The following is a 12,848-nucleotide window of genomic DNA, read 5'->3' on the forward strand; positions in this document are numbered from 1 at the left end:
ACAACATTCAACCAGATATGTAACAACAACCGAATTTGTAACAAAAGTCAACCAGATATGTAACAACAACCGAATTTGTAACAACAATCAACCAGATATGTAACAACAACCGAATTTGTAACAAAAGTCAACCGGATATGTAACAACAACCGGACTTGTAACAACAATCAACCAGATATGTAACAACAACCGGACTTGTAACAACAATCAACCAGATATGTAACAACAACCGGACTTGTAACAACAATCAACCAGATATGTAACAACAACCGAATTTGTAACAAAAGTCAACCGGATATGTAACAACAACCGGACTTGTAACAACAATCAACCAGATATGTAACAACAACCGGACTTGTAACAACAATCAACCAGATATGTAACAACAACCGGACTTGTAACAACATTCAACCAGATATGTAACAACAACCGGACTTGTAACAACAATCAACCAGATATGTAACAACAACCGCACTTGTAACAACAATCAACCAGATATGTAACAACAACCGGACTTGTAACAACAATCAACCAGATATGTAACAACAACCGAATTTGTAACAACAATCAACCAGATATGTAACAACAACCGGACTTGTAACAACAATCAACCAGATATGTAACAACAACCGGACTTGTAACAACATTCAACCAGATATGTAACAACAACCGAATTTGTAACAAAAGTCAACCAGATATGTAACAACAACCGAATTTGTAACAACAATCAACCAGATATGTAACAACAACCGAATTTGTAACAAAAGTCAACCGGATATGTAACAACAACCGGACTTGTAACAACAATCAACCAGATATGTAACAACAACCGGACTTGTAACAACAATCAACCAGATATGTAACAACAACCGGACTTGTAACAACAATCAACCAGATATGTAACAACAACCGGACTTGTAACAACATTCAACCAGATATGTAACAACAACCGGACTTGTAACAACAGTCAACCAGATATGTAACAACAACCGAATTTGTAACAAAAGTCAACCGGATATGTAACAATCAACCAGATATGTAACAACAAACGGACTTGTAACAACAATCAACCAGATATGTAACAACAACCGAATTTGTAACAAAAGTCAACCGGATATGTAACAATCAACCAGATATGTAACAACAAACGGACTTGTAACAACAATCAACCACATATGTAACAACAACCGAATTTGTAACAAAAGTCAACCGGATATGTAACAAACTAGTGAACCGGATTTATAACAGAAATCACCCGGCGTTGTAACAACGTTTAATAACCGGATTTGTAACAATAATCAACCGGATTTGTAACAACCTGAGGATTTCGTCGTTTTAAAACAAACTCTATTTATAACACAGGGCAAACAGCGTTGGTTCTAAAGTATGTCGGGAGGGACTCTACAATGATGTCATCAAAATACCGTTTGTTGCATATCTTTTAGCAGATACATTGTTAGAAGGTCAAACTTGGTTGTCTTGTCCATGGAGGTAACGGGGGTGCACTGGCGAAGTCACGTGGAGTGACGTCATCGGTGACGTCACCAAAACAACAATATCGATATCATCCTACTAAAACAGTCCTAGGGACCAAACTTAGTTTGACGTGTCCATGCTGGCAAAAAGGATCGCATTTAATGTGTTTGGTAAAACAACTTTTTATTATAAAAAAAGAATTTGCAGCGACCTCATAAAAACTATAAAAATTAATAAACCAATTAAACCACAACAACAACAACATCTAGAACCACAAGTAAACATCATAAAAAAAAAACAAGTCACTCACCACACGGGAGGCATCCGAGGGACATCTGAGAGAGGTGAAGCAGTTCCCGCACGAACCCTGAAATAGACCGAACGCGATCTAAACAACTTACAGCATGGGGAGTGTGCAAAGGATGTTAGGGAGCATGTGGCATGTGACAGCCTTACCCTAGGGCCCCTTTCTCTCCCACCCCCCCCCCCTCCCCCCGCCTTCTCCTCCGTTAAGACAAACACAGTGAGCATGTAAAAGAAAATACAAAAAATCCCATCAAAGGAGACATTAGGCGGCTTTCTCATTCCTCTTGGGTGGAAGGCTTGTCCATCGCAAGATAACGCCCTCAATCACCCCATCATGCAGAGGGTTATTAAAAACATATTTAGGTACTTCTTTTCACTAATTTGGAATGAAGCGACCGAGGACTGAACCAGTAATCTCCCGCACCATGGGCCAGCGCTCTCCCTTTTTGATCAATATAGCATTCCTGTATTGAGCTGAGAAATTAAAACCAGAGAAATTGAAGCGTCTTTCCTGGAGATGTCGAAGTTCGCTACTGAGATGAGCATCTAATTCGGATAGGGTCTCTTAACATACAAATACATGTGTGATACAAGTTGTTTCCACGGACACGGAACCCCCCTCCCCAACCCCACCCACCCACCATCACACCCACCCACCCACACAACACCCTCATTCTATTGAAGGCCTTTCATGAAAGCTTTTTCTGGTCTAAGCTCAGTTCTAAAGCAAAACACCTATATAGGGTGAGGAGGCAGCGTTGTTTGCAAATCACTTCACTACTCACATTAAAAGTCTGATGAGTGACCTCGTCACAGCTCCCGCCGAGTCCTAGCGGCAGAAGAATCGAATCGATACCAAACGCAACGCCGCCATCGAACCTGATGTCTCTCTGCACGATCTTACTGAGACCGTTCACATAAATGTCACCCTAGAACAAAAAACAACGGGAATAAGTTCACAAGTGACCTTGGAACAACAAACAATGGAAATAAGTTCACAAATCACCTTAGAATAATAAGCAATTGGAATAAGTCATCCTAGAACAACAATCAATAGGAATAGGTTCGCGGCATATAATATACAACGCATGTTTGGGGTTGCAGGAGGATTGTATCAGTCACCTTTCCACCACGACACGACAAGAACAGGGTCTCGCCTTCCATGGTCCTCAGCTCTACGCCTCCCCCTCCACGGACCAGGAAATCTGTGCTGATGTTAGACTGAAAGAAAATGAAAGCATATAGATAGGTATTATACAAATGGAGACCTTATGTAATTTCTTGTTCGCATATAGGGAGCATAGGCCACGATTCTTTTTAAAATTTAGCCCGCAATAGTTCCCATATATAGGGTTGTAAAATAATAGGGTGTAAAGAGAGTGCGCCTTAGTGGTAGTGGTAGTTGTAGTGGTAGACTTATAATCTCAAAAGCCGGTATTGTGAAGAGTGAGAGAGTGTCGGCGAACGCCATGTTGGCCACAAACAGGTGCATGTTCTTTCTTGGTACCCTCATCGTCAGCACCAGCAGAATGACAGCCAGGTTAAGAACCAAGACGGAAACAAACAGGACGCTATACGCACCTAACTCTGCTTTTCGTCTAATCGAAAATGGACCATTTATTTCCTGAACTATTCCTGAAGCGTTAGACGGCGGTGTACCGTTCATGTTGGTCGAGGTTGGGTTTCGACTAAACTATCACGAAATGACAAAAGGCTATTAAATAAAAAAAAATTATAATATTCTATTTATAATACGCTAAAACTATGTAAACATATTCTAAAGCGCTCAACAGAAGAAAAATTCTTACAAAAACATCTAACCTAGTTACTGGGGATGTGTAAAGAGAGTGCGCCTTAGTGGTATTGGTAGTGGTAGTAGTGGTATTGGTAGTAGTAGTGGTAGTAGTGGTAGTGGTAGTAGTGGTAGTGGTGGTGGTAGTAGTGGTATTGGTAGTGGTAGTAGTGGTGGTGGTAGTAGTGGTGGTGGTAGTAGTGGTGGTGGTAGTAGTGGTAGTGGTAGTAGTGGTATTGGTAGTGGTAGTAGTGGTGGTGGTAGTGGTATTAGTGGTGGTGGTAGTGGTAGTGGTAGTAGTGGTAGTGGTAGTAGTGGTGATGGTAGTGGTAGTGGTAGTGGTAGTAGTGGTGGTGGTAGTGGTAGTGGTAGTAGTGGTGGTGGTAGTGGTAGTTGTGGTGGTGGTAGTGGTAGTGGTAGTAGTGGTAGCGGTTGTGATAGTGGTAGTAGTAGTGGTGATGGTAGTGGTAGTGGTAGTAGTGGTAGCGGTAGTGATAGTGGTAGTAGTGGTAGTAGTGGTAGTGATAGTGGTAGTGGTAGTGGTAGTGGTGGTAGTAGTAGTGGTAGTGGTAGTGGTAGTAGTGGTAGTGGTAGTGGTAGTGGTAGTAGCGGTAGTGGTAGTGGTAGTGGTAGTAGCGGTAGTGGTAGTGGTGGTGGTGGTAGTCGTAGTTGTAGAAAAAATTGAGAATTTATAGTGAAGTAGATGGAAAACCAAGTCCGAGGCTTGACATTGAGAGATAGTGCAAGCGCATTGCAGCTTTGAAAGCCGCACTGGATGGCCGCTTTTTCAATTCTCCCGGAAGTTTGTTCCACTGTTTCGTCGCTGTCACCCCCCCCCCTCCCCTCAAGCTCACGCGAATATTTTGGCAAAATGAAATTGACCCCACCAAACCTAGTATTTGCATTGTGTACAAAATTGTTAAAAGGAAAATCTCTGATAAGGTATTCCGGAATTCTGAGTCCCTTGAAAAGAAGGGAGCATTTCATCCTCTTGTTCTCAATATAAAAAGGCAACAGTTCCAGTTTGTCGAATAAAGAGAGAGAAGGCGCACGAGGACCTGCGTTTGCTATAAGATCTTTCTGTAACTTGAGGAGCCTTTCCAAGTCATCACTGGAACACATAGCCTGCCAGGCACACACAGCATAGCAAAGAATCGACTTGACCAAAGCATTGCAGTAGAGCAATCGTTGTTTAAGTGGTAAGCAGGAGCGGATCTTCCGGAAAATTGCAAGCCTCTAGGACACTTTTACACACAGTTTGGTGATGCGGTCTTGGAATGAGAGCTCGCAGTCTATATGGAGACCTAGAAGACGTGCTGAGTCCACTTGATGCAGCTTCGTTGACGATGACGTCAGGACAGTGAGGTTCTTTGATGGAATTTTTCTGGCAAGGCGTTTTCACGTAACTCGCATTGTTTTGCTTTTTTTTTCGTTGGGTGGCAATTTGCTTGAGCTCGTTCACTGCTTAACCTCCTTAAAGGCAGCATTTAGATTCCCCTGCAACTTTGAAAGATCGCCGACATCTGTCGAAACGGAAAGGGTTGTGTCGTCAGTGTATATCAGATGGGCTGATGTGGAACGGATACTGCCATGAGGCACGCCATGGTGAATGTGCGCATCGCTGGATTCTTTGCCACCGACGGAGACAAACTGCTTTCTTTTTTCCAGATACGAGGTAAACCATTTCAAAGACCTGTTATCTATTCCATAGGCTTCTAGTTTGATGATCAGAATAGTATGATCTACCATGTCAAAGGCCTTCCGGTAGTCTATGAATACAAGACCACTAATACGGTCATTGTCAAGATTGAACAACAGCTCCGTTCCGTGATGTCGTCTGAATCCAGACTGCCTACTCGTACAGCAAGTTGTTGTTTAGCAAATAGTTGTAGTAATGTCAATGGATGTGCTTTTCGGTGATCTTAGACAAGATGGGAAGTACAAAAATTGGGCGCTAATTGTTAATGTCTTCACCATCCCCACTTTAAAATAGTGGTGTAACTTTTGCCGTTTTCCATCTCTGCGGGAATTCACCAGACATAAGATAGGTTGACAAGCTTCGTGGCTGATGCTATAGCAGGTGCAACAATCTTTAGTAAAGGAGCGCCTAACTTGTCCACACCCATGGCATTGTTTGTCTTCATTTTCCACAGACAATCCACAACGTATCCACTTGTTGTTTCCGGGATGGAGAACACTACATCAGGGTGCCGGGGGGTGGGGGGTGGGGTGGGGGGAGGGTTACTCATCCTATGTTTGGGTATAGGGGTGCCGCTGGGGGTTTTGAAACCTGACCCTGTTTAGGACAAAAACTCTGAAAAACCATACCCTGTTTAGGACAACAACTTCAATTTTAGGATCCTGTTAGCACGTGAGAGCAAGCAAGGCAATCAGTTCGGCGGCGGGATCAGCGGTTACGAGTTTTAGCAAGGCAACCAAATCGGTACCCTGTTTAGGACAGCCTTGCTTATTATGTACCCTGTTCAGGACATAGAGGCCTGAAATACATACCCTGTTCAGGACAGAGAGGCCTGAAATATATACCCTGTTCAGGACAAAGAGGCCTGAAATGTATACCCTGTTAAGGACAGAGAGGCCTGAAATATATACCCTGTTCAGGACAGAGAGGCCTGAAATGTATACCCTGTTAAGGACAGAGAGGCCTGAAATGTATACCCTGTTTAGCACAGAGAGGCCTGAAATGTATACCCTGTTTAGCACAGAGAGGTCAAAAACCATACCCTGTCCAGCGGCACGTCCCCGTATAGCCCATATAAGGGAGTACCCTTATCGACGACGATCAGCAACTGATGCGAAATGGTGATTAAATAATTAATTGGTGATTAAATAATAATTTGTTTTAAGCGGTTCAGAAGATTTCGTCTGCTTGTCCCCAGGGAGTGATGGTCTTCCATATCTGCTTAGCATATCCTTGGTGTTCGTCAAAGCACGAGCTGTATAATTGTACATTCGCAGTCTTAATAGCGTTGTTGTCCCTGTTTCTGACAGACTTATAGCTACACCAGTCCACAGCCGTTTTTGATTTCCGTGCCCTTTTTAAAAGTGTATCTCTCATAGGCATGAGTTCAAGCACGTCTTGGTTTACTCACAGAGCTTGTTTTTCACGTGACACGCGCTTTTCACTTCAAGGACAGAAGCTATCAAGCACATTATTAAACAAGTTCTCCCAGGTTTCAAGGGTATCATCTATACTGTCAATTGTATTCAATAGTATTCGTTGCAAGCACTATTTTTCGTTAGTATTTTAGACAGTCTTTTCTTTCCTTCCCACCCACCCGATGGTAGAGGAGTATTATTTGGCAAATTTTAGTTATTCACAGGCCCGTACCCAGGGGGGGAGGGTGCCGGGGGCATTGAGGCAAATAAACTTCTCTCTTAGCCAAACGTACAAGCAATGTCTCTTCGATTTTGTTGTTGTTGTCAGGGTTGGGAAATTAACAGGTAAATGAACAACGATTTAAAATATTTTTTGATTACTTTGAAACTGAAGCAATGTTTCTTTTTCTGCTTTTAGAATTTTTGTTAGCTTTTAAAAGCTTTAAAAAGCTAAGGTTCTAAATTTTCAGGATACACACTCGAACAAAGATTTCATGGAACATGGAGTTATAAATTTGTTGGAAATTTCACGTTTTTTTATCAAAAAAGGACTTTCATTAGTCGGGCACCTAGAGTTTATTTTATTTTCCATGAAATCTTACCGGTGCGTTCTCAACCACGTGGTACTTGTTGTATTTCCGCAGTTCGTCTATGTGGGAAGGGCTTGTTAGTCGGGTTCTCATCTCACTGGGGAGCTTATTCAAGGCCCCATTAGTGGCCAGGAAAACCAGGAATGGACGGCCATAGGGACTGCTGAAAAGACTGCCTAGGCCAGACATCTAAAGCATAATAAAATGACATGTGATGAACTAAATTCTCTAAGTGCTGAAAGAGTATGTTCCAAGAGTAAAATTTGCAAGAACATGATTAAACCATAATATAATGACATAATAGAAGTGATGACTTAATCCCCTAAGTGTTTGAAGATTGTTTTCCGAGAGGAATAAATTTATGAAAAAAGTAACAATAAAACCAGCGTACCTTAAGTAGATCGACACTCTGTGAGTAGCCCAATTTCTGAGCGGCATCAGGGAGAGAAAGCTAAAGAACACAAAATAAAATGTCATAAAACAAAATAAAATAAAATGAGAAGGTATACATTGGTTTTTACATTTACCATTGTAAGGAAAAGCATTTCAAAGTTGTTCCAAAAACTGATATCATACAAAATAACAAACAGGACAAACACGCAGATACTTCACAGTGTGCGTCAAAGTTCCATGATGGTTGATTATTGAAAATTCGATAATTAGCGTTTTTGACTGATAGAATAGTTTTGATTGGTTTACTAGCAGAAACACGGCAGCACACGTGGCATGTTGACAATTATTACATGCAAAACCCAGACAGGGGCCACCAATCAGTATCCGTAATGCGGAATTCACCTGTGGGTAGTTGGTTTGAAGTAAAGGTGGTTCCAGCAGGGTCTTCAGCTTGAACACATAGCCATTGGACGAGGCGTACACTTGCGTCACTAATGCTGTGTTGTTCCACGAGTCCATGAAGTACAACTGGGATCCCTTGGGAGTGATGTTAATACATTAGGAATCATAATTATGAGGATTTGATGAGTAGAAGTGATGATGATGATGATTATGACGATGACGACGACGATGATTATGATGATGATCATGATGATGATGTAAATGTTGGGTGTAAAAATAGATAGTAGAACTTAAAGCAATAATAGCAATAATAATAATCATGTAAGTAAGTCATCATATCAAACATTAGATCAGAGTAATACTTCCTATCCTAGAAGATGTTTAATGAACTATTATTCCATAGTTCATTTAAACGTTTTTAATTTTCGAGTCCCTATAGTAATAGGTAATGAAAAGTATCTGACATGACCCCTTATCATTTTCAGTCTGCCCAGCACACTTTGACTTGTAAATACTCACATTGTTGATAAGCCAGATGGGCGGGCCCAGGAGTGACGTGAATTCTCCACCTCGCTGTAAAGTCTCATTGGTCATGCGCACGCAGCTGACCATATGGTATCGCAGATACTGATCCACGCTGGCTTGAGAAGAAACACTGCGACGCTGTTTGAATGTAATTTCGACTTTTACCATACAAGTCACTCTACTTTACCAACAAACGGCAAATACTCGTCGAGGAAAGGGGAGATTGGAGCCTTCAAATCGCTTTTAGAAGCGCAGAGTTTATGACAGGGAAAAACCTACTAAATACAGACACACCTGGGCCGATATTTCGGGCAAACGTTCACTTAGTGTTGGCCCGACTACTAAAATTCTTAAAGTATGGAACATATTTTTGGTGTCAACCCCAATTAATCTCTTTACAGACTGACGTAGGACCCGACAAATCCATGATGTAAATGCATAGAATAAGCCCAGCAACAACAACAGCGACTTAACTTATACCAATATAAAATAAAACAGAAATTACAAACAGCGTCCTCGGGTACCCAGGGCGACGCGGTGACCGGAAGCGGAAGTGCGCGCGAAGAAGAAAAAATAAGACTTTTCCCCCTCATTCTTTCACGCGAGCTTCAAGTGTCCCCGATCTCCGCGACTCCCTGGGTCCCCGAGGATGTACATGCAGCCGAATACAACAAATTGCTGTGTATAATTGAGTCTGTGTAAACCTGGTACTTACTTTTCTGGTTTGCGGAGTCAATTTATCAAATGCTTTGTTGGTCGGAGCGGCAAATGTGAGAGAAGTAGATGTTTTAAAAAGGTCGTCAAGCCCATTTGCCTGAAAAAGACAAAGAAGACCTATGAAATAGACCTGCGTAGTTGCATAGTCATGAAGCATTTCCATGATTTACCTTGAGGAGATCGGCCGCCTTAGACAACTCGGGGTCTGTTAGGAGAACCTAATGCAGATAATATTACAGTATTATTACAAAGAAAAAAAAATTAAAAAAACATGATATACCATTTCACTGTTCCAAATCGGTCAAAGATTGGTTGTAAATGTTATCCAGGCAAATGGCAAAACATAGGTTTGAAAATAAAATTTACAGAAAATAGCGCATGTTTGATCTCAGCACAGAAGAGAAAAATGGTGTCATTTTAATCACAGACCTCCATCGCGTACCTCAATACTGTCACCATTACATGTCACGCCATCACCGACATAAGGAGCGGCACATGTGCACTTCCGCTGACCAGGTCCAGTCTCCTCACAGCGGGCCCTCAAACTACATCCGCCATTGTCCTAAGAAAACCAAAAGTGAATTTGAAGCTCTGAGAGGTTCAATAAAAAGAAGCGCCCGAGCTCATCAGCAGCAGCCTACACTGTTGACTGATTCACAAGAATATACTCCCTCCACCATGAGAACATCGGAGACCTCGAGGAGGAAGGAAAGGTCTTTCAAGACTGTCTTACCTTTTTTTTCATTTATCACTATATGTCAATAATTTTGATTCGCAAATGTCCTCTCTAGGTTTTGTGGAATGTCTTACCTTTTTTTTACATTTATCACTATATGTCAATAATTTTGATTCGCAAATGTCCTCTCTAGGTTTTGTGGAATGTCTTACCTTTCTTTTTCATTTATCACTATATGTCAATAATTTTGATTCGCAAATGTCCTCTCTAGGTTTTGTGGAATGTCTTACCTTTCTTTTTCATTTATCACTATATGTCAATAATTTTGATTCGCAAATGTCCTCTCTAGGTTTTGTGGAATGTCTTACCTTTTTTTTCATTTATCACTATATGTCAATAATTTTGATTCGCAAATGTCCTCTCTAGGTTTTATGGAATGTATTATTTCGTGGATGGGAGGGGGGGGCACGGGGGCGTTCTTTTAGAAAGTTTTAAAATCCACAAAATTGCTTTCAACCACGATCATCCGTGCACATGTGAACTACTTACAAAGACGCAAGGGTTAAAAGCCGTACAGCTAGTTAAGCCATCGCCAGTGTATCCTGCCTTGCAATGACATGATCGCTAAATCAGAACGAATGTAATAAAAATTTAGTCAACCAGTCCAGTATCTGTGACATCAAAAGTTATTTGATATGGACCCACCTTTCCTGGCCCCGTCTTCAAGCACAATGCATTTGCATGACAACCGCCATTGTCCACCTGGCACAAATCGATTTCTAAAAAAACATATGCTTAGGGATCTTATAAAGTTCTCTTTTTGGAGTGAAAATCACAAAATTCCCGTGCGCTCTTGGCCTTTTAGACCATTGATATGATGGCGACGTTAATGACATACGGGACCTTTTACCGTTCTTTCCTCCGTGGGGAGAGTTACTCGCGCATTTAATTGCAATTCACAAGGTGGCGCTGCAATCATTGACAACGTTGCGCGAAAATGTAGACCAGCATTTTTATTTCCAATTTTCAATTTTTTTTTTCGATTTGGTTCTTAACACACTTACCCACTTTTAATTTTTTTCTCGGATTTTTGGAATTCTTTTAAGATCCCTTTTACAAGATCCCTCAATAACGGCTCGCAACCAACTGCATACCATGTTTATACCGCATGTGAGGTACAGGGAAGCCTATTCCAGAAAGGTTTTACTCACCATAGCAGTACTGTCCATCTCCACTGTATCCCTGGTTACACGTGCAGACTGCGAGAAAGGGCTTGACAAGGTTTCGAGAGCATATGGCGTTATCATGACAGCCACCATTGTTTTTCTCACAAGGATGAATCACTAAAAAACAAGTCCCATTTATAATCGAAGCATGCGTGGTACCAACAAGCAATAGTGTGAACACACGGTGTGTGGCTTGGTGTGGCAAATAGCGATAGAGAATAAAGTATTACATGGCTAAGAGTAATGATTCAGTGAGGGATAGGCAGACTGTAGTATGATATATGGTATAGTTAGAAAGATACGGTGTTTTTGAAGAGAGACCTGGGGTATAAACCGAGCGGACCTGGTCCGTAGTCATTCCAGCTGAACCATGTCGAGTGCAGAGTTTTGTTTTGTAAGGTGTGGTCTTCAACAGTTTAGAAAAAGAGATTGTGTAAGACACTGTCATCACGGTCACTGTTAGTCCAGACCTAGGACTCTCTTTGCGCGAAGCGAGTCCCAGGTCTGAGCTAGGTCACTGTCACCTAAAGAAGCATGTAGATAGGACTAAATCTCACCTCGACAGTAAGTACCATTCCCAGTGTAGCCATCATCACAGACACACCTTGGGACCCCATTCTCATCGCGACACCTGCAAACAAAATACATTCAAATTGTCAGGTGTCGACATGGGATCGAGCCTTGTACAGATGTAAATAAACAAGGGTTTTATCGCACTACATTTACTAGATGTCACTTCAAAGAGAGCTGAGACTTCATCCCCATCCCACTTCTATCCAAAAACACGGTGCTTTTAGTTTCAGCAAATGTATGAACATGAGACTCATCTCTAGAGTCTTACACATTTTCCGAGAGCATACGCTCGGACCTCCATTTTCAACTTCCATGTTCGCTCCCCCCTAAGAACTTTAACTTTTATGAGAGACGATCAATTATTATTGGTCTCATTATTTAAACAAAATTCTGAAGGACATAAGTAGTTCACAGCACTTACGTTGAATGGGTGTGACAACGGGCGGGAAGACATTGTGCGTAATTAGCAGCTGAAAAATAACCAAACAGTGATTTTCATCTCGTGGGCTACCTACCTAGTTATCTCGTGGGCTACCTACCTACCTACCTACCTTCCTATCTCTTGGGCTACCTACCTAGCTACCTTCCTATCTCGTGGGCTACCTACCTAGCGATCTTCCTATCTCGTGGGCTACCTACCTAGCGATCTTCCTATCTCGTGGGCTACCTACCTACCTTCCTATCTCGTGGGCTACCTACCTACCTTTCTATCTCGTGGGCTACCTACCTACCTTCCTATCTCGTGGGCTACCTAACTACCTATCTCGTGGGCTACCTACCTACCTTTCTATCTCGTGGGATACCTTCCTACCTACTCGTGGGCTACCTTCCTACCTATCTCGTGGGCTACCTACCTAGCTATCTCGAGGGCTACATACCTTTCTATCTCGTGGGCTACCTACCTAGCTATCTCGTGGGCTACCTTCCTACCTATCTTGTGGGCTACCTACCTAGCTATCTCGAGGGCTACATACCTTTCTATCTCGTGGGCTACCTACCTAGCTATCTCGTGGGCTACCTACCTATCTCGTGGGCTACCTACCTACCTATCTCGT

The 12,848-nt window shown here is 42.0% G+C and overlaps 1 protein-coding gene across 2 annotated transcripts in view; it reads right to left on the reverse strand.

The window, feature by feature from the left end:
- The window catches only part of LOC5511127 (stabilin-2), an 82,069-nt gene that overhangs the window by 32,422 nt on the left and 36,799 nt on the right, over positions 1–12,848 (reverse strand). For both annotated transcript variants that reach the window (XM_048729011.1, XM_048729009.1), the window contains exons 40-54: positions 12,215–12,263; positions 11,778–11,851; positions 11,206–11,337; positions 10,700–10,773; positions 10,544–10,618; positions 9,761–9,880; positions 9,489–9,536; positions 9,317–9,415; positions 8,596–8,739; positions 8,077–8,211; positions 7,673–7,732; positions 7,294–7,470; positions 2,905–3,003; positions 2,568–2,711; positions 1,787–1,843 (exon numbers count right to left, since the gene is read on the reverse strand). In XM_048729011.1, the coding sequence (XP_048584968.1) occupies positions 1,787–1,843; positions 2,568–2,711; positions 2,905–3,003; positions 7,294–7,470; positions 7,673–7,732; positions 8,077–8,211; positions 8,596–8,739; positions 9,317–9,415; positions 9,489–9,536; positions 9,761–9,880; positions 10,544–10,618; positions 10,700–10,773; positions 11,206–11,337; positions 11,778–11,851; positions 12,215–12,263 (1,487 nt within the window). The remainder of the gene's footprint in view (positions 1–1,786; positions 1,844–2,567; positions 2,712–2,904; positions 3,004–7,293; positions 7,471–7,672; positions 7,733–8,076; positions 8,212–8,595; positions 8,740–9,316; positions 9,416–9,488; positions 9,537–9,760; positions 9,881–10,543; positions 10,619–10,699; positions 10,774–11,205; positions 11,338–11,777; positions 11,852–12,214; positions 12,264–12,848) is intronic.

The sequence above is a fragment of the Nematostella vectensis genome, chromosome 1 (assembly GCF_932526225.1).
Source record: "Nematostella vectensis chromosome 1, jaNemVect1.1, whole genome shotgun sequence".
Taxonomy (NCBI): Eukaryota; Metazoa; Cnidaria; class Anthozoa; order Actiniaria; family Edwardsiidae; genus Nematostella; species Nematostella vectensis.